Source organism: Marmota marmota, unplaced genomic scaffold, assembly GCF_001458135.2.
Source record: "Marmota marmota marmota unplaced genomic scaffold, marMar, whole genome shotgun sequence".
Taxonomy (NCBI): Eukaryota; Metazoa; Chordata; class Mammalia; order Rodentia; family Sciuridae; genus Marmota; species Marmota marmota.
Genome location: NW_026000222.1, coordinates 6,232,264 through 6,251,881, shown reverse-complemented (window position 1 = coordinate 6,251,881; position 19,618 = coordinate 6,232,264). Strand labels below are relative to the sequence as shown.

General features: G+C 36.6%; 1 protein-coding gene across 3 annotated transcripts; it reads right to left on the bottom strand.

Moving 5' to 3' along the window:
• Nucleotides 1-766: 766 nt before the first annotated feature.
• On the bottom strand, nucleotides 767-18,492 carry Cmc2 (C-X9-C motif containing 2). 3 transcript variants are annotated; one of them, XM_048792387.1, is made up of 5 exons: nucleotides 16,386-18,492; nucleotides 14,239-14,350; nucleotides 11,108-11,161; nucleotides 5,568-5,639; nucleotides 767-1,136 (listed from the first exon to the last, which is right to left on the bottom strand). In XM_048792387.1, the coding sequence occupies exons 2-5, from the start codon at nucleotides 14,317-14,319 to the stop codon at nucleotides 1,050-1,052; spliced, it is 294 nt and encodes a 97-aa protein (XP_048648344.1). In that variant the 5' UTR covers nucleotides 14,320-14,350; nucleotides 16,386-18,492; the 3' UTR covers nucleotides 767-1,049. The 3 variants fall into 3 exon arrangements, 2 of the variants coding, with proteins under 2 accessions (XP_048648344.1, XP_015351527.1); XM_015496041.2 differs by lacking the exon at nucleotides 11,108-11,161; XR_007343579.1 differs by lacking the exons at nucleotides 5,568-5,639; nucleotides 11,108-11,161.
• Between the last annotated feature and the right edge of the window lie 1,126 nt (nucleotides 18,493-19,618).

The following is a 19,618-nucleotide window of genomic DNA, read 5'->3' as shown; positions in this document are numbered from 1 at the left end:
GATAAGATAACTGATAGAACTGAATGTGTGAAGAACCCTATATGCAGCACAAAGGAGACATGCTGTTCTAAGGTCAAGACCCAGGAGTAACTGGCACCCACAGTGGGCACATTCAACCAGATGAGGAAGCCAAGTCCAAGATTTAAATCCTACCCAGATACAATCTTATCAATGTTCATTAGGGTTGTTCCATGATGTCTGAGGGGGCACTGGTTCCAAGATCCCTTTGGATACCCAAAGCCACAGATATTCCAGTCCTTTCATGGCATAGCGTTTACATAGAACCTACATGCATCCTCCTGTATACTTTAAATCATCTCTAGATTACTTACATTATGTAATGAAATGTAAATGCTATGTAAATAGCTATTATACTGTATTGTTTAGAAAAAGATAGGAAAATAGTCTTTACATGTTCAATACTGATGCAACTTTTTCAAATATTTTCAATCTATCATCAGAGGGGTCAACTATGAACATTTTCATAAAATGACTTTTTTTTCAGTACCAAGGATTGAACTCAGGGCCTCGCACATGTAAGACAAGGGTTCTATACTGAGCCACATCCCCCAGAAAATTACTGTTCAAAAACAATATGGAATGTTTCCGTATAGTTAACACAGCTGGGATTTTCCCAGAATTCTTCTTGCCCCAGGTTATGTCATCAATGTTTAATCTTCACCATTGCCATGTTGCTTTAAAGGGAAGTCTCTTGGCACCATTTTGCGCTAATTCTAGTAAAGTCTAAAAGAAAGGAGAAAAAAAATTATTTGAATTACTTTATTGAAGGAGACAGGTTATTCAAACACTACACGGATGTCAACAAAGAGCAAAAACATGGAGGAAGTCGGGCTTGTTGGGAGTTGATAGTACTGAAGGCTCTGCTCAAATGCTCAGAATTTAGTTTTTCATATTTCTCCATGGTTTGACTCTTCAATGATCACTCTCTGTTCAAAGATTCTGGACAACAAATGAGATAAGATTCTTTTGGCTATCAATCAACAGTCCTCAGGTCTTCTCTCAGCCAAGATATCCCGTAAAAATGTAAATTATTTTTCTGATTCCTCCAGAGGACTGAAAAGTCTTTTTCGCATTGCATTGCCATGCTCCCTGCTCCTGGTCCTCTTTTCCATGTACTGGAAGGAAAAAGGGAGAGAAGAGATGGGAGATGATGTCACCATTTATGCCAGATAAGCCAAATAATAAATGCTATTACTAAAATTTTTTTTAATTGTATTTTTTTTTAAATTTCACTGAATCTGAGACATTTAGTACAACACTCATTCAATACAGGGTAGCACTTACATCCTAACAAGTACATAATAGTTGCTGAATCGATTGCCTCCCAACATAAGAATTCAATATTCAATATTTCAGATGGATGAGTTCTGTCCCTATTCTCCAAGAGTTCACAGTCCAGGAAGTCCTCTAACTCTGCTAAACACATCTAGTTAAGAGGGGCACACCACCTTGAGAGGTGGCCTGTTTAACTGTTGGACAGTTCTACTTGATTCAAAGTTTTCATATTGAACCAAAAAGTATATCCCTGTAATCTATCCTGTTGTCTTCTGTTTCTTCTTGCCTGCTATATTCAAATAACTGATGAATTATGACCCACTCCTTTTCTTCAGGCTGAACACCATGGGTTTCTACAACTGTTCCACAGCATATTGCTTCTGTCTTCTAACATCTGTAAAATGACTTTTGTTTTATACCCCACTATAACATCAACTCACTTTTATATTTAAAAATCACTAGAATTAAACACAATATCCTACTAGACATAGTCTGACAGACATGGTATAATGAACCTAGTTCTTATGTCCTAGTCATACAGTACATTTCTCTAAGTAGTACTAAGAATCAATGGCTCTTAGCAGCCACATTATCCTATAGACTCATATGGAAATTTATAGCCAGCTGAACTTCCTAAGATTCTTCATCATGAACAATCATCAAACTTGATTCTCCCTAAATCCTAAATTTCCATAATCAACTTGGATTAAAATGCAATTTTCACCTTGAACATTTCCATGCTAGTACTGTTATGAATAACAGAAAACACAGAGCCAGGCACTTAAAGATTTTCTCAAATAAATGGTTATTAACCTATGTTTAGAACACAAAAACCTGAATATAGTGTTTTATGTGTATATATTTAATGCTTACAACATATACAGAAATATAAACATATTTTAAAGGAGAATCAATATTTCCCCCTGGGCAGAAGAGGAAAAGTTAAAGTAAATTCAAACAGGAAAAAAAAAAAATGTGAGTATATGTGAATAGTTGAACATCAAAATCTTCTAGGAACTAGAGATATGGAAACAGAGGCCACAGAAACTAAAGATTAGTGAACAGAGTTAATCAAGGACTTGACTGGAACCCTTCCCCTACTCTTGAACAGTTTTTAAAATATGGGGATTCATGAAGAGTTACTTCACTTTTCTGGGCCAGTAATCTCAAATATAAGGAGCTAGGCTAGAAAATCTTTAAGAATTTTTCTCCATCAAAGATTTTCATTGAAGGATTCTACAAATCTTTTTGAATGATAGTTTTTGCCTTCCTCATCAAAAGGCTAAATCAAATTATAGATGAATCACAGAATCACAGTCCTTTCAACAAAAATCATTCTTTTCATCTGTCAAACATTAAATTTCCTCATAAGGTTATTGGGAGGAGCCAACCAAAAATAAACATGGAGGTACAGACTCTAAGCATAGAACTTGATACTGGACTGTCTCTGGCAATCAAGATAGGAGGAGGTTCCTAAGGGTAGGTAAGTCTTCAGAACAGTAGTTTGTCATAGGACCACTAAATGTGTTACAGAGCAAATTATATTAAAATATATGTTTGAGATATCTCCGTAGAATTAAAAGAAATGACTATGAAGTCATTTAGTCATTTACAAAGCCCCATCAAATGATACAAACAGGATAACCCCCCCAAAAACAAAACAATTACGCAGAGCAAAGATGATGATGCAAAAGTAATATCAGTGATTATTTCAATAGAAAGAAAAAAACAGTAAGAAAACAACAAAGAGAGGCCCAGAAAGAAACACCCAGCCCTTTTTCTAGCTAAAAGCTTCATGGAATGAAGTATTTCCATGACTCACGAAGGGAAAGGTAGGAGGAAAGCATCTGAAGTTAAGCATTTAAGTAGAGAGGAAATAAAAGACCATAGTTTCAAAGGATTAGAGTATGAAAGGCCAGACAGAAAAGCACTTATAAAGTAGGTAATGAAGCAATATAAAGGTACACAGAAGGGCATGGGGTTGTGACTCAGCAAGCACTCGCCTAGCACGTGTGAGGCACTGGGTTCGATCCTTAGCATCACGTAAAAAATAAATAAATACATAAAGGTTATTGTATCCACCTGTAACTAAAAAAATAATAATAAAATAAAAAATAATTTTTTTAGAAATTAGAAGACTTAGAAAATAAGTCATGAAAGCTACATGAAAAAACAATATGGGGCTGGGGTTATAGCTCAGTGGTAGAGTGTTCACCTAGCAAGAGTGAGGCAAAAGTTCAATCCTCAACACCAGAAATAAATAAAGTAGCAGATGGGAGTAAAAAAAGGAAACACAAAGCCAGGCACAGTGGCACACACTTGTAATCCAGCGGCTAGGGAGGCTAAGGCAGGAGGATCATGAGTTCAAAGCAAGCCTCAGCAAAAGCAAGGAGCAACTCAGTGAGACCCTATCTTTAAATAAAATACAAAATAGGGCTGGGGATGTGACTCAGTGGTTGAGTGCCCCTGAGTTTAAAGGATTAAATCCTGTTTAATCCTTTTCCACCCAAAAGAAAAAGAAAACACAAAATATCTACAACATTTTATCAAATAGTCACTGACAGAGCTCAGGATCAACAAGGGGGAAAAAGTCGCATCAAGTTCTAATCACCACAGCAAAATTATTAAATTATTTGGAGGAAAAAAAATTTAAACATAGGAAAAAGCCGTACAACTGAAAGCATGTAAAAACACCACCACCACACCAGCTATATCAATAAAATAGTATGGGTTGTTCATAAGTTTATTATTAAGTTAGTCCTAGATTTCGTTTCCATACAAACTAGCTTTTATATATGAAGGAAAACATCTTTCCAAAACAATCATTTTAAAAGCCAGTTGTGGTCACACACACCTCTAATTCTAGCTACTCAGGAGACTGAGGCATGAGAAATACAAGTTCAAGGTCAGTCCAGGTGACTTAGTTAGACCTTGTCTCAAGGGGGGAGGGGGGGCATTGGGGATGGTAGGACTGTAGCTCAGTGGCATAGCACTTGTCTAGCATATGCAAGGCCGTGGGTTTGATCCCCACTACAAAGGGAAACAATCATTTTAAAACACTAATATACATATTTGTGCACACAAAGAAAATTATCACCCTTAATACAGAACTCCAGGAAGTTCTTCAAATAGTAATGATAATGTCACACTGAAACAGGGATTCTTTTTTCTTTTTGTTGGACCTGGGGTTGAACTGAGGGATGCTCTACCACTGAGCCACATGCCCAGCCCTTTTTATTTTATTTGGAGACAGGGTCTCGCTAAGTTGCTTAGGGCCTTGCTAAGTTGCTGAGGCTGGTCTTGAATTTGCGATCCTCCTACCTCGGCCTCCCAAGCTGCTGGTATTATGGGCCTGTACCACGGGGCCCAGCTTGAAACAGAGATTTTAAGAAGCAAAAACAAAACAAACAAACAAAAAACCCAGAGTAGAAAATATGCAAAAAGAAGAAAGATAAATGCTGGGCAGTTTCAAACATTTCAACCTTTCCATCTGAGACTAGATGAAAAAAGAAAGTAAGTTTGAAATACAGAAAATGAAAATTGGAACAGATTTTTTGTCGATATTATGTGTGTATATGTACACATATTCATAATTATGTATGTATACATACACATATATTTTTAGTCATTACATGTTTTTAAAGGTTCCGAACATAAAAACCTGAAATGCAGACTACAAATGAAATTAAATTTCTTTTTAAAGGTTTGAAATGCCCTCTGCTTGGTTAGCAGTTCCAGGAAATAGACAACAAATTAGGTATTTTGGCTATTTGCCCAAAGCCAAGTCATAACTTAAATGTAAGTTAACTATGTTAACTTAAGATGACACCTTCCCCAACAAGTCCAATAAGAGCCCTTTGACTTGTACAGCATAACTATGAAGAAATTCAGGACTTTAAAGCTGTTTCCTTTATGTAAGGAAACAGGCCCAGAGAGTTCAGTCATCTGCTGATCAAGGGCTAATTGACTGATGCAACTAAGTCTGATCAGAGACTCAACTTTCTTAAATCTTAAAATTGATCCAACTTGAATTCTCCAGGAAAACAGAAAGTTTTCATCTGTGTGTGTGTGTGTATTTGTCAAAAAGACAGCAGTGTTCTCAAATGTCCCCAAAGGAGGCTTTCATTTTTCCTCTGGGTTTTCAATGGGTGGTCATACATACAAATGTTCTGTTAGACCAAAACTGAAGGACATTTTAATAATGTTAACAACACATAATATTTTACAGGTTCTGTTATTCAAGTACTTCCAGCCTTTGACATTCTTCTTACCTCATTCTTCAAGCATTTTCTCATCTCCCGATCAAGAGCGTTGCAATGACCGAAAAATTTCAGAATGTTGTGCTAAAAGGAAGAAAAGGGGTAAAAGATTCATCCCATAATATGCCAAGGTCTCTGGCACACAGAATTTAATTCTTATGGAATTGAATTTACTGTGTTCCTTTGTAAAGAAGCAAATAAATAATAGTTAAATGTACCAAATATATAAACAGTCTTATCCTGGTCCTTGCTACCCAGAAGAAAAAAATGCTCCATAGGTGGAATGAAACAAAGGTCTTTACCTAGATAACAGAAAAGTCTCCTAGCCCATCAAAACCTCACACAGACAGAGTGTCAAAGTTTAACACCTCATACCCCTTTCCTGAAGGGACACGTTAAAAGCTCAGAGCAATCCATTCTCTAAGACAGGGACTGCTGTCAAGCTGCAGTGTGCCTACAGTGAAATAAGTAGTGACTTCACTAGCAAGCACTCTGTCCCTTAAGAAAATTATTTAATAAAATGCTTAGTGCCAGAGCATTTCCTCGTTTGCCTCCATTCAAAATGTCACCAAAATACATCAGAGACACACACTATCATTACATGACCCACAGTATAAGCCATACAAATAAGCCACTAGTTTATAATAAATGGAAATCTAAGTCTGCTTTGTTGAAAAAACAAAACAACAACAAAAAATTCCTCCCGGTTTCAAATCCTATGACTGAAGGCAAAAAGTAACAGTGCTGTAAAGCAGGCTAAGAGGAAGGATCTGAATTTCAGTAGGACCATAATTAGTGTTTACACATCACAACTTTTAAGGGTGGGTCAGATAGCACAGCCATCTGCTGTAATGACAGGCCGTAAATGCTGAACTTGTGTTTGTAGTAAGCACATTTTCCCCTTCTCTTTCTAATTATGGCTTTCATGGAAACCAGACAGCACATAATTAGCAAGCTATGCCTACTACTCTTTCTTTTTTCTCCTCACTGCCACTTTATAAGCATTTTTCAGGTCCACACTGAATAAATGGTCAAGAATCTTTCTGGCAAACATTTAAAGATAGTATAACATCTCCTATTTGTTACCTAATGGCCTTTTCAGAATAAATATTTCCTGTATATTTTCTCAAACTACTTCTTTGGCAACAAATAAACAGAGACAATGCATTTTCACCCCTTCTAATAATAAACATGTAACAAAAAACAAAAATTAGACATGTAGAATGCAAGATAATATTTCAGTTTAGTGCACATTTGTTCATATCATCCCACATACAAGTACTAATATGCTTCCTTTCACCTTTCATTGAGCCCAAAGAAGAAATTATACTCTTGTGACATCATGTGAAAAAGGTTAAGCCCAATGCCCCAGTGAAACTGGTACAAAAATGCCTGTGGACTGCAATTCTATTGTACACACAGGGCAGCTGTCTCTGGCGCCTGGTATCTACTTCTAGAGATCCAAACCAACTGAGCATTGAATAAGTGAGTCAATCAGGAGACAACTGAGAACCTTTAACGTAGAGAACTACGTCCCAGACACTGAGCAAGAACGTTCTTGGCCCCATCTCAGCCCACAGGAAGAGGGAAGAAAAAAATGAAGCAACTGCCATAAAATAGTAGTCTAGTCCAGGGACACTGAGGAACTTGCAAGACCTTTTCTGGAGATGTACAAATACAAAACTATTTTCCTAATGATTCTAGGACCTTCTTTTTTCCTTCATTTTCAACTTCTCACAAGGGTACAGAACTTTTCCTGGGGCTCCATGAAGTCTATCACAAGAGATTGAACATACAGGCAGATAGGAGAAGCCAGGTGTATTTTATTAATACAGACATAAGAGAATGGTAAAAATGCACATGCAATGTCATCCTTTTCACTTTCTTTCATTGAATAATAAAATTTTTATGAAAATTAGTGCTAATGTGAAACAGTCTATTTTTAAATAATTTTTAAATTTATCAACTTTAATCTATAATTCAGTAAATACTGATAGGTATTACCCACCTAAGTAAAAAGCTCATTGGAGGCCCCAGTAATGTTCAAGAATGTAAAGGAGTCCTGAAACCCAAAGAATTGCCATGAAGCAGGAGATGCTTTATGAATGTGCATGGAGTATAGTGACTGTGGCATGATAACCTAGGCCAGGAAAGGAGAAAACAGAGGGGAAATGGCCCAACCAAGCTGAAGAAAACCTGGAGAATGATAAAACCTGGCTCAGGAAATGGTTAAGCAGAGACAGTGAGAATACTCTAAGGTGTGCAAAAGCAAGTATAAAGGCTTAGAGGAAATAATATTCTCCAGCACATAAGAAAACATTAGGAAGGTGGGGAGACGTCATGGGAGAGAGGTGGATTCCAAGAGTTACCTATTGATGGGTTTTATGAAGACTAAAGCTCAAAAACAAAAAAATTCTCAGGCAAAAAAATTTAAGGAGAGCAATAAACTTATTTTTGAAAAATCACTCCAGATGCAGCATGAAAAGTAGATTTAGAGATGAAAAACAGGAGACCAGATAAAAGTCCTAATCAGACACTGTTGTCATGGATTATGTTGGTGGCATGGGCAATAGAAAACAATGATTCAAGAATTGGGCAACACCTGGTAAGTTCACATGATAGATGAGGCTGATGGACAAATTAAAGATGACACTGGCTTCTGGCTTGGACAAGGAATGTCATGAAGACAGAAAGAGATTTTAAATAAGAGGTAAGATGAGCTTGGGTTTGGACATTATTGAATTTATTTGCACAACATTTAAGTCCACTAGAGTCGAGATAAACAGACGTGTAATTCAGGGGGAAAAAACGTCTGAGCTAGAGATATTAGTCTCTGAGATCATGGGAGTGAATGAATTTTTCCAGGAGGTATAGGAGAAAAACAGGGCAAGAATAGAGGGGAGACTGCCAAGGAGACAGAAGAGTGGCCAAAGAAACAGAAGGAAGACCACAGAAGACAGAAGTACGGTACAAGCCTGGAGAAGCACGTTTTGATAAGGAAGCAAACCAGCCTGGAAGAGTGAGGAAACAACTGAAAGGCCCTGTGAAACTAACAGCAGTGCAGTCACTAGTGACCCTAGCACCGCAGTGAAGGCAGAAGCCAAACTGAAGAAAAAGCATTGTTATTATTTTTTAAATACTTATTTATTTATTTATTAGTTGTAGTTGGACACAATATCTTTATTTTACTTATTCTTCTGTGGTGCTGAGGATCGAACCCAGGGCCTCGCATGTGCTAGGTGAGCCCCAGCCCCAGCACAAGAGAAAGTATTATTTTAATAGCTCACACCAACAAAAGCAATGAAGGCTACCAGACAACTGGGATTACAAAGGGATTTTATGTATTCATTTACTCAGGATGGCAAAGATGTGGGCATTTGAACACGCTAACAGAAGACCAAATTAAAAAAAAAAAAACAAGGAAAACCATGAAAATTAAAAAAAAAAAAAAAGCCTGATAAAGCCAATTGTTAATGAGCTTATTCTGGGGTGGTAGAGAAAAAAGTGGTTTTATTTGCTTTGCATTTTCTTAGGCTTTTTTAAACACTATTTCCAAAGACATGTATTACTTACACATTACTTTTATAAATCAGAAAAATAACATTAAAGGATTCCACATAGCTTTGAAGAAAACAGCTCTTCTAAATTCTGTATTTTAACTGTAGATAACCTAAGTCTTGCTGACAAACATAGGCAAAACAGGCCAGTAGATCAGAAGCAGCCTGTAGATACTGACAGCTAAGGAAATGACATTCGGCTGCGAAGACCATAGAAGAACCATAAAACACAGGAAGAATGATAAAAGCACAGCAAGTTAGGATCATGTGGAGATAAAAAACAGCCCTGCACTTCAAGGACTGGAGAGCGCTGTAGAATTCCAGTACAGAAAGGAGCATGGGAAATAATGGTTTAGTCAACAAGGAGATTAAACTGCAGAATTACAAATTCAGGGCTGGGAGACATCTTAAGACAACTTTATCCATTCATTCCAGTGATTAAACTGAAATTTCATTTGTTTAACATGTGTCTAATATTCCTGGACAATGCAGGAAACAGGTAGAATTTTGAGCTTTTAATAAACAGTAAACCACAAAAGTATCCACATATGGTACATTTCCACTTACATCAAGTATAAACCCAGATAGAACTGAACTCTATTGTAAGGACTTAAAATGGCTAGTTATCCTTCTTGGGGTGTGACTTGCAGGGAGCACAGAGAGCTTGGGGCGATGATGCTGGCTTAACCAAAGTGGTGAAAAAATGGGCATGAGTTTGTGAGAAATCTGTCTCCTTTTATCTGCAGTATTTCCTTACTGTTCAACCCTGAAATACACAGCAGCCAATTTCAGAACTTCTGATCCATATACTGTAAAACCCAAACTCTACCAACAACAGCTCTTTCAGACTATAGCCTATATTCAAATTACTTGGGTCAGTTCATTTATTCCTTGACTAGATAACTCATTTCAAAAAGCTAGGTTCACTTGTTATTTGTGTTCCAGTTTTTGTTTTTATTCCCATCCTTTCTCACCCTTTTTAAAACTTAGCATGTAAAACATTAAAGATTAAAAAGGCAAGAATTATGTAAGAGATGCCATCAGAAATTTCATTCCCCCATTCTCTTGACCTTGCTCCCACCTGTCCCCCAGAAGGTAATGAATCTCATTAATTTCAGGTGTATTTTGTCTTTTTGCGCACAAGAGATCCAAGTAGTTTTGCTTTCTCCTTTTCTAAAGAAATTCTAGAATACTGTAGTTTTGCTTTCTCCTTTTCTAAAGAAATGCTAGAATACTGTAAACACTCTCACACTTCAATTTTCTTCACTCAAAGAATCCTGGAAGACATTTCTTGTCAGTTCAAAGAAATTTTTATGTTTTAGAGTCCAAGACCCAACTGAAAGACTCTCAACTGAAACAATGTGAGCAAAAATGAAGTACTGGATTACAACACAATGTATAAAACAAATATGCATAAGTCCACACTGATGTAAATAAATAAATGGGAGAAGACACCAGGTCTCCAGAACTCTAAATTATTTATGTGGACACTCCACCTTCAAAGAGAGAAGGGCCTAACTTCCAGTCCCTCAATATTGGCTGTGCACAGTGAATTCCTTCTGGAGTTATGGAAGGTGGGAAACAGTAATTTTAAGGGAAAGAAGTCGGACAAATACTACTTAATAAGGCCATCCCGATCAACATCAAAAGAGCTCAATCACACACATGTGTAACCTCAACACAACGTGTGCTGAATATGGTACTTGACCTCTGTGGTTTTCCTCCCAAACTCATACCACCATGAGTATAACCATGAGAAACATATGACACGTTCAAATAAAGGAGCATCCTAAAATACCTGACCAGTAAACCTCAATATTATCCAGTCATCAAAAACAAAGAAAGAAACTGCCACAGCCAAGAGTAGTCTTGAGGAGTTACAACAAAAGCATGCAACCTGGTGTCCTGAGGAAATCCTGTAATAGGAAATCAGGACAACATCTAACCTGAGAAATCTGAACAAAGCACGACTTTCATTAACCACAATAAACGTACCTTCCTGATGTGTTCATAGGAGATACTAGGTGTGGGATATACATGAACGCTGTACTGGAAAAAATATTTACAATAAACTTATTAAAGGCCTTACATGCCCAATCAATCATAATACAAATTTTTAAATATGGGCAAAAGATTTTATATGAATGGCCAATAAGTACAGAAAAGATGCTCAAAATCACTAGCCACCAGGGAAATACAATCTAAAACCAACAGGAAACACTACTATAATACCCACAGGTTGGAGAAAGTGAAAAATTTTTACAATATTAAGTGCTGGTGAAAATAGAGTGCAGGGTGCTGGGGATGTGGCTCAAGCGGTAGCGCACTCGCCTGGCATGCAGGCGGCCTGGGTTCGATCCTCAGCACCACATACAAACAAAGATGTTGTGTCCGCCGAAAACTAAAGGAAATAAATATTTTTTAAAAATTCTCTCTCTTTAAAAAAGAAAATAGGGTGCAGGTAGAAACATAAAATAGTACTGAATGGAAAAGTCTGGCAGTTTCTTATAAACACTTACCACACCACCTAGTCATTCCACTTCCAGGGATTTACCCAAGTGAAATAAAAAGATATCCACACAAATACTTGTATACAAATGTTCATAGCAGCTTTATTCAAAACAGCATAACTGCAAACAACCTAAATATCCATCAATAGACAAGCAAACTGGCATATTCATACAATGGAATACCACTTAGAAATAAAAATGAATGAATTAATGACATATCCAACAAACTCTATTAGCTTCAAAAAATATGGAACAATACATAAAAACATACAATGTAGAGTACATTTATAACAAATTCTAGAATAGCAAAACTAATCTACATTAACAAAAAGTAGTTCAGGGGTTACCTGGGCCAAGGTGAGAAATGGGGACTGCAAAGCCACACAGGGAACTCTAATACGAAAGAAATGTTGTTTACCTCAACTGTGACAATGATTGCATGGGTGTTTATGTTGGTCAAAAATCAAACTGTACACTTAAATAGCTGTTTTACTGTATGAAATTATACTTAAAAAGTTAATTCTTCAAAAGTCTATCTTTAGTTCCAATGATCTGAAATATCCCCTTCATTATAAGAAATCCTTTTGAAATGAAAAAAAATGTAATATTTGATTCCTATTTAAAAAGTCATGGACCAGGCTAGGAGTATAGCTCAGTTGGTAGAGTGCTTGTCTAACATGCACAAGGACCTGGGTTCAATCCCTAGCACCACCGAAAAAATTGGGGTTGTGGCTCAGTGGTAAAGTGCTTGCCTAGCCCATGTGAAGCACTGGGTTGCACCCTTAGCACTACATAACAAATGAAATAAAAGCATGCTGTCCATCTACAACTACAAAAATAAAAATTAAACAACAGCAGCAAAAAAATCATGGACCAAAGAGCAGTATGCAAATAACATGTAACAAAGAATACTTAAAAATCAAGGATTGAAAAACTGAAGCCCTTAATCTGGTTAACCTAGGAAGTAAATATGAAAAAACAGCATTTCTTCACATATGCATAATGTTATGAAAACACAACACACTTCTAAAGGTTAAATTGGCAAAATCATTAAGGGTAAGACTTACATATTACCCTACAAAATCTCTTTCTCTCCAAAGCTTCTTTCTGGTAGTGGACACTCCCTGTTTTCCTTTTACTGTAACTCACTACATACAGAGCTGAAACATTCTGTATTGAGTCAATATAAATAATCAGTTCCTGTTTTTTAAATAGTAAACATTTTATATTTTTACTTAAAAAATCAGAAGTTGTGCCAGGCACAGTGGTCCATGCCTGTAATCCCAGTGATTCAGAATGCTAAAGCAGGAGGACTGCAATTTTGAGGTCAGCCTCAGCAACTTAATGAAGTCCTAAGCAACTCAGTGAGAGCCTGTCTCAAAATAAAAATTCAAAAGGGCTGAGGATGTGGCTCAGTGATAAAGCATCGTGGGTTCAATGCCTACTACCAAAAAATAAAAATAAAAAATAAAATCAGAAGTTGTGTTTCAGTTATGCAGTCTAGCTCAATTATCAGCTGAGTCAATTCAGGAATAGTGGGGCAGTTCCCAAGACTTGATTTAAAAGTATGGTGAAGGGGATGTTGCTCAAGCGGTAGCACGCTCGCCTGGCATGCGTGAGGCCCGGGTTCGATCCTCAGCACCACATACAAAGATGTTGTGTCCGCCGAAAATTAAAATAATAAATATTTAAAAATTCTCTCGGAAAAAAATAAATAAAAGTATGGAGAAAATGGTTTATCTAAAGTATACTGTCATCAAGTAAAAATATGACTTCACAGGCTAAGTATTTCTTAGTACCTGACTTTTGGTCTTTAAATTTTATTCATTTAAGTATTATTATTAAATGAGATACATTGAAAGTTTATAAGTATCATGAGAAAAGAAACTAATTCACCATGCGAAGTAAAACACAAATATTTCCTACAACTATGTCATGCATCAAATGTAGGAGGAAAAGCTAAATATTCAATATCTATAAAAATGTCAGCTTGACTTAATGCATTCTAAGTATGGGTTCCTTTTCTTCCTTTTTTTTTTTCTCTTTTTTTGCAGTACTGGGGATTGAACCCAGGGCCTTATACATCCTAGGTAAAGCACTGTAACACTGGACTATAATCCCCAGTCCTCTATTTAGGTCTAACCATTGAATTGCTTCCATTTCACTAAAAATTAAATCCATCCGATTAGGCTGATCATAAATTAAATGTAACTAACATCTAATTATATAAAATGTTTCAATTACCATAAAACAGAGAATGGTAGCCATTAAGAAACAGATAATCTTAGAATAACTCCTTCATGATCAGAAGAGTCAGAGCTGAACTGTTCTATTATTAAGAATGGGAAAGATATTTCACTGTAAGAACACAGTTTCCAACTACTACATACTGTTTCAGAAGTTCTCTAAACAAACTATCATGGCTTTATTTTTACTAATCATAAAAGGAGGTGGTTTCTTTAAAAGAAAAATTTTACATCATTTGCTAATGTTTACTAAGCTCAGATCCACTACTAAGACATTATCATTTCTTTCCATTAAGGGAGATAACATTTTACATTAGTGTGTTGTACCTAAGTTTCTTTGTATTTTATGGTCATTTTTCTGAACTCTTACATTTTTGTGACATTCCTTAAGCAAGTTAATCAAGATGTTGCATTCTTCAGTGTGCAAGTGCGAAGATAAGTCAGGATGCATCCTTGGGAGGTGATGATCACAGCAGTGCAACCTGTGAATACAAGAACGTCTTGAATATGGATGAATACATTTGTGAATACCACTTAAAAGAAATTTCAATAAGAACCCCAAATGACCTTCATCAGAAAAGAATGCTAACCATTAACCAGCAGTGAGACTTTAGGCAAACCATTAAATATTAGCCTCTGCTTCCTTATCTAATGATTTCACATACTCAGCAAGTTATCAGGAGTGTTTAATAGAACCTGCATCCAGAAGCAGGAACCATAGAGAGAAATAAGTGGAAATAAGAGCTCAAGCAAAACAGCTTGCCTGATTTCAAATATTTTCCTCAGATTCCTTAAATTGATTACTCCTCATTTTGTTCAGCGGAAATTCCACCTATTAAGAGAATTGGTTTATAAATTCATTTAAAACACCTATTCTCCTGAGAAGGCTAAAGGACTATTAGTTAGTCTCATATTAGTATGAATTAATAGACTGCTTTCTTCTTAACATCTGCTAAGACACCTGGTTAGACAATGAAGTAGAATAAGAAGCATATATGAATTTTTTTTCAAGTGGAGCAATTATGTCCATAAAATTAATTATTACACTGGAAACAGGAAGTATTAGAGACATGGAGAAAACAGACGCCTTGTGCAGTGTTTGTGGGACTGTAAAACAGTGCACAGTAGAAAACAGTATGGTGGCTGATCAAATATCAAAAACAGAGTTGCCATATGATCCAGCAATTCCACTTCTGCTTATACATATCCAAAAGAAATGAAGCAGGGTCCTATTACACCAATGTAACACATTATTCCCCAGTTAAAATAAGCCACCCAAGTGTTCACAGACAGATGAATAGACAAGCATGATATAGTATACATATGATGGAATATTATTTCCTTAAAAAGGAAAGAAAGTAGAATGGTGTTTACCTGGAGCAGGGGGAGGAGAATTAGGAGTTACTGTTTAATGGGTAAGAGAGAGTTACAGAGATAGATGGTGGTGATAGTTGCACAACATTATGAATGTGTTTTTTGTTTTCCTGGTGCTGAGGACTGAACCCCAAAACACTCTACTACTGAACTATATTCCTAGTCCTTTTTTTTTTTTTTAAATCAGGGTCTAAATTGCTCAGGCTGGCCTGGAACTTGTGATCATAACTTCACTACACCTGGCACGAACTATATGCTTAAAAATGGTTAAGATGGCAATTATTAGCATTTTTCAAAAAGAAAAAGAAAACAGGAGAAAATTTAAACATTAGATTGAGCAAAAAGTTCTGATATATCACAAGCACAAACCATAAAATAAAAATTCACATATCATCAAAACCACAATCTTTCGCACTTCAAAAAACACCACGAAGAATAATGACATGTTAGTATCATCAACTGTAATAAACATCAGTGTGGTTCAGGGTGTTGACGGCTGTGCTTGAATGGGGGAAGGAGATATATGGCAGCTCTGTACTTTGTGTTCAACTTTGCTATGAACTTACCACTACTCTAAAATAGAAAATCTATTTTAAAAGACAAGCTATAAACCAGAAGATATTTGCAAATCACATGATAAAGTATTTGTATTCTTGTTATTAGAACACAAAAAATGCTTACAATTCAGTAAGACCAAGAATCCAATTTGTAAAACAGACCCACCCCCAGCAAAAAAATGGGCAAAAATTTGAATATATCACAAAAAATAAAGGAATGATTAATTAAGCACATGAAAAGATGCTCAACCCCATTAGTCTTTAGGAAAATGCAAATTAAAATTACAAAGAGATATCATCACTCCTATCAGCTACACAGATGCTCCTCAACAGCAGGGTTATACCCAGATAGACCTATTTTAATCTAAATATATTGTGAGTCAAAAATACATTTAATACAGTAATCCAATGAACACTGTAGCTTTGCCTTGCCAGTCTGAAATGTGCTCAGAATACTTGCATTAGCGAACAGTTGGGCAAAATCATCTAACACAAAACCTATTTTATAAATAAAGCATTGAATATCTCTTGTAATTATGGAACAGTACACTGAAAGTGTGAAACAGAGTAGTTATGCAGTACTCACCATTAATGTACAAAGATGAAAACACACTGGCCCTGAAGAATGTTTGATGCATTGAACTAAAATTAACTGCTGGATGATGTGGATGCTACAGCGACAAGAGTACTGACTCCTCTCTCTTCTGACGTGACTTGAGAATAACTGGTGGAAGGCACTGAGGCAATGACACTTGTTGAAGGTTTAGCAGGCATAGTGTTTTTCAGAAAGATATCAAGTTTTGACTGTACAGTCAGTTTCTTTTCTTCATTATATATTTCTCTATAGCAAGCAAGAGCATCTTGAATCTGCCTGTCAGCTCTTGCGTATCTCTCGTAATTGCTGTCCATTTCTTCTAACATCCGCATACCGGTGCTGATAGTAGCAAATGCCTCTGCCAGTTTCTTTGCTGTGAACTTTCTTGGTGCCTTCCATATAATTTCTTCCTCTGCTTTAACTTCTTTACTTCTTTCCTTCTCTGGTTCAATCAGCTCCTCATTGGAAATCTCTTCAGTTTTAATGCTGACAATTTTATGAATATTGTCTTCATGGATGTCTAATTTTAATTGCTTCCCAAGAGTTAATATGTTGTTACTTACCATATCATCAACAGCAGGGCCTTTGTTAAAACCTTTGAATGTGTTCACATATGTCTTCAAAACTTTCTTCCAAATGCAGTTCATGCACTGTTGTGTGACTTCTTCCCATGCTGCAGCAATGTTCTGGATAGCATTTAGAATGTTAAAACCTTTCCAAAATTCCTGGAGTGTTTGGCCAGATTCAGTTGCTTCAACAGCCTGAGCAAATGTCTGGCGTAAATAGTGTGCTTTGAAGGCAGCTATTGCACCTTGGTCCATTGGTTGAATGAGTGTGGTTGTGTTGAGTGGCAAATAAACCACCTTTACATCAGGATGCATGGCTCCAATATGTTGTGGATGCCCTGGAGCGTCATCTAAGATCAGAAGAATCCTGAATGGGATATTGTTTTGCCTACAATATTCTCTTGCCTGTGGAATAAAACAGTTCAAAAACCAGTCTTCAAACAACACTGAAGTCATCCAGGCTTTCTTATTATGGCGATAATAAACAGGAAGTGTATGCTTGCTCACATTCTTAAATGCTCTAGGGTTCTCTGAATGGTAGATGAGAAAAGGCTTTAATTTGAATCCTAAAACATTTCCACCCAAAAGCACAGTTACATGGTCTCTGAATCCTGGTATTGTCTTGTACTCCTGAGGAACGTATGTATGCTCAGGCAGACGCTTCCAGAACAAGCTTGTTTCATCAACATTAAATATCTGTTCTGGTAAATATTTCTGATCCACAATTATCCTATGCAGCTCTTCCTTAAAAGCTTCAGCACATTCAATATCGGCACTGGCTGCCTCACCACTGACCTTCACAGTGTGAAAATTATGACGCCTTTTGAAGCGCTGGAACCACCCATGACTTGCAGTAAACATCTGTGTGTATGTAGGATCAGCATGTTCTTTCAGCATATTGAAAAGACTTCTTGCCTTAGCCTGGATCATCAGGAGACTAAGTGGTGCACGCTTTCGTACCTGCTCATCTATCCACTCAACAAGTAATTTTTCCATATCATCAATTGGCCCGGCTCTTTTCTTTGTAATGACAGTGGACTTAACTGATGCTGACGATTTCACTGCATCGCTGATTCGTTTCTTATCCTTTAAGATGGTTGAGATTGTGGACTGTGACAGTCCTGACTCCCGTGCAATGACCATTACTGGCTTGCCACCTTCATGCTGAGCAATTATTTTGAGTTTCATCTCAAGAGTAATTGCCTTCCTCCTCTTCTTTTCACCAGAAGCAGGAGACACAGATGGACGTTTTGTAGACATGATGGGATGCAAAAACACAAAACACAAAATCCAAAAAGTGTTGGCAACACAGTACACTGCAAAGTTTACCCTTGTGATCACGTGGCTGTCTGGGAGCTATAGCTGGCAGCTGCTGCCCACCACTGAGTGAGAGTATTGTACCGCATATCGCCAGCCAGGGAACAGATTGAAATTCAAAATTCGAAGAATGGTTTCTACTGAAAATGTATTGCTAGTACATCATTGTAAAGTTGAAAGCTCATAAGTCGAACCATCATTAAGTCAGGGACCGTCTGTAATCAAAAAGTCAGACAATATCAAGCATTGGTTAGGATATGGAGAAACTGCACACAGGAGAAATGAAAATATAAATCCACCCAAAGACATGTATGTGCATGTTCACAGCAGTATTATTCATAACAGCTAATACTGGAAACTATCCAGATGTCCAGGGAATTGGATAAACAAAATGTGGTATATCTACATAATGGGATGCCATTTTGCAATTAGAAGAAATGAACCACTGATACAGGCTCTAGCAATGATGACCTCAACAGCCCATAGCCAGATGCAAAAAGACTATATACTGCATCAGTCCATTTATATACAATGTATAGAAAAATAAAAGGCAAATTTACAGATACAAAAAGCAAATCATTGGTTGCCTAGGACTAAAGATGAGAGTGATGATTAATTTGTAACTGTGAACAAAGGAACCTCTTCCAGTAATGAAAGCGTTCTAAAACTGGATTGTGGCAATGGTTGCACAATTCTACAAATCTACTAAAAATTTACAAAGGTCGAGTTTCATGAAAAGTAAATTATACCTCAATAAAGGCTGTTTAAAAAAAAAAGTTCTGGACTGGGGTTGTGGCTCAGTTGTAGAGCGCTTACCTAGCACGTGTGAAACCCTGGATTCGCTCCTCAGCACCACATGAAAATAAATAAATAAAATAAAGGTATTGAGTCCAACTACAACTATAAAATAAATATATTTTTTAAATGTTTAAAAAAAAGTTCCAAGAATGTATGAAACTTGAAAGCATTATGTTAAACACAGTAAGCCAAACTCAGAAAGCCAAGGGTCATGTTTTCTCTCATATGTTTAAGAGGAAAAAGGAAATGAAAGGGGTGTGTGTGTGTGGGGGGGGTAATCTCATGAATCTCTAAGTAAAGACCAACAGAGGAAAAGGATCAGGGGGAGCATGTACCAACGTATATGATGTATAATTATAACACACCAATACAAAACATGTGGAAAAATAAAAACAATGAAAAGAAAAAGATGTGTTAATTTATAAGTTCTGAAAAATTCAAAATGCCCATCACTCCCAACAAATACAAAAACAATAACAAAAATATTTGAACAAACAATTTCAAAGGACTACAGCACAGCTAATTCAGACTGGAACTTTATCA

Coding starts and splice junctions, on each gene's coding strand:
- Cmc2 (XM_048792387.1), bottom strand. CDS start 14,319: ATGCATCCTGACTTATCTTCGCACTTGCACACTGAAGAATGCAACATC. Junction 11,162..14,238: donor TTAAGGAATGTCACAAAAAT/GTAAGAGTTCAG, acceptor TATTTTTTCCAG/TACAGCGTTCATGTATATCC. Junction 1,137..5,567: donor GAAAATGCTTGAAGAATGAG/GTAAGAAGAATG, acceptor TTTTCCTTCCAG/TACATGGAAAAGAGGACCAG.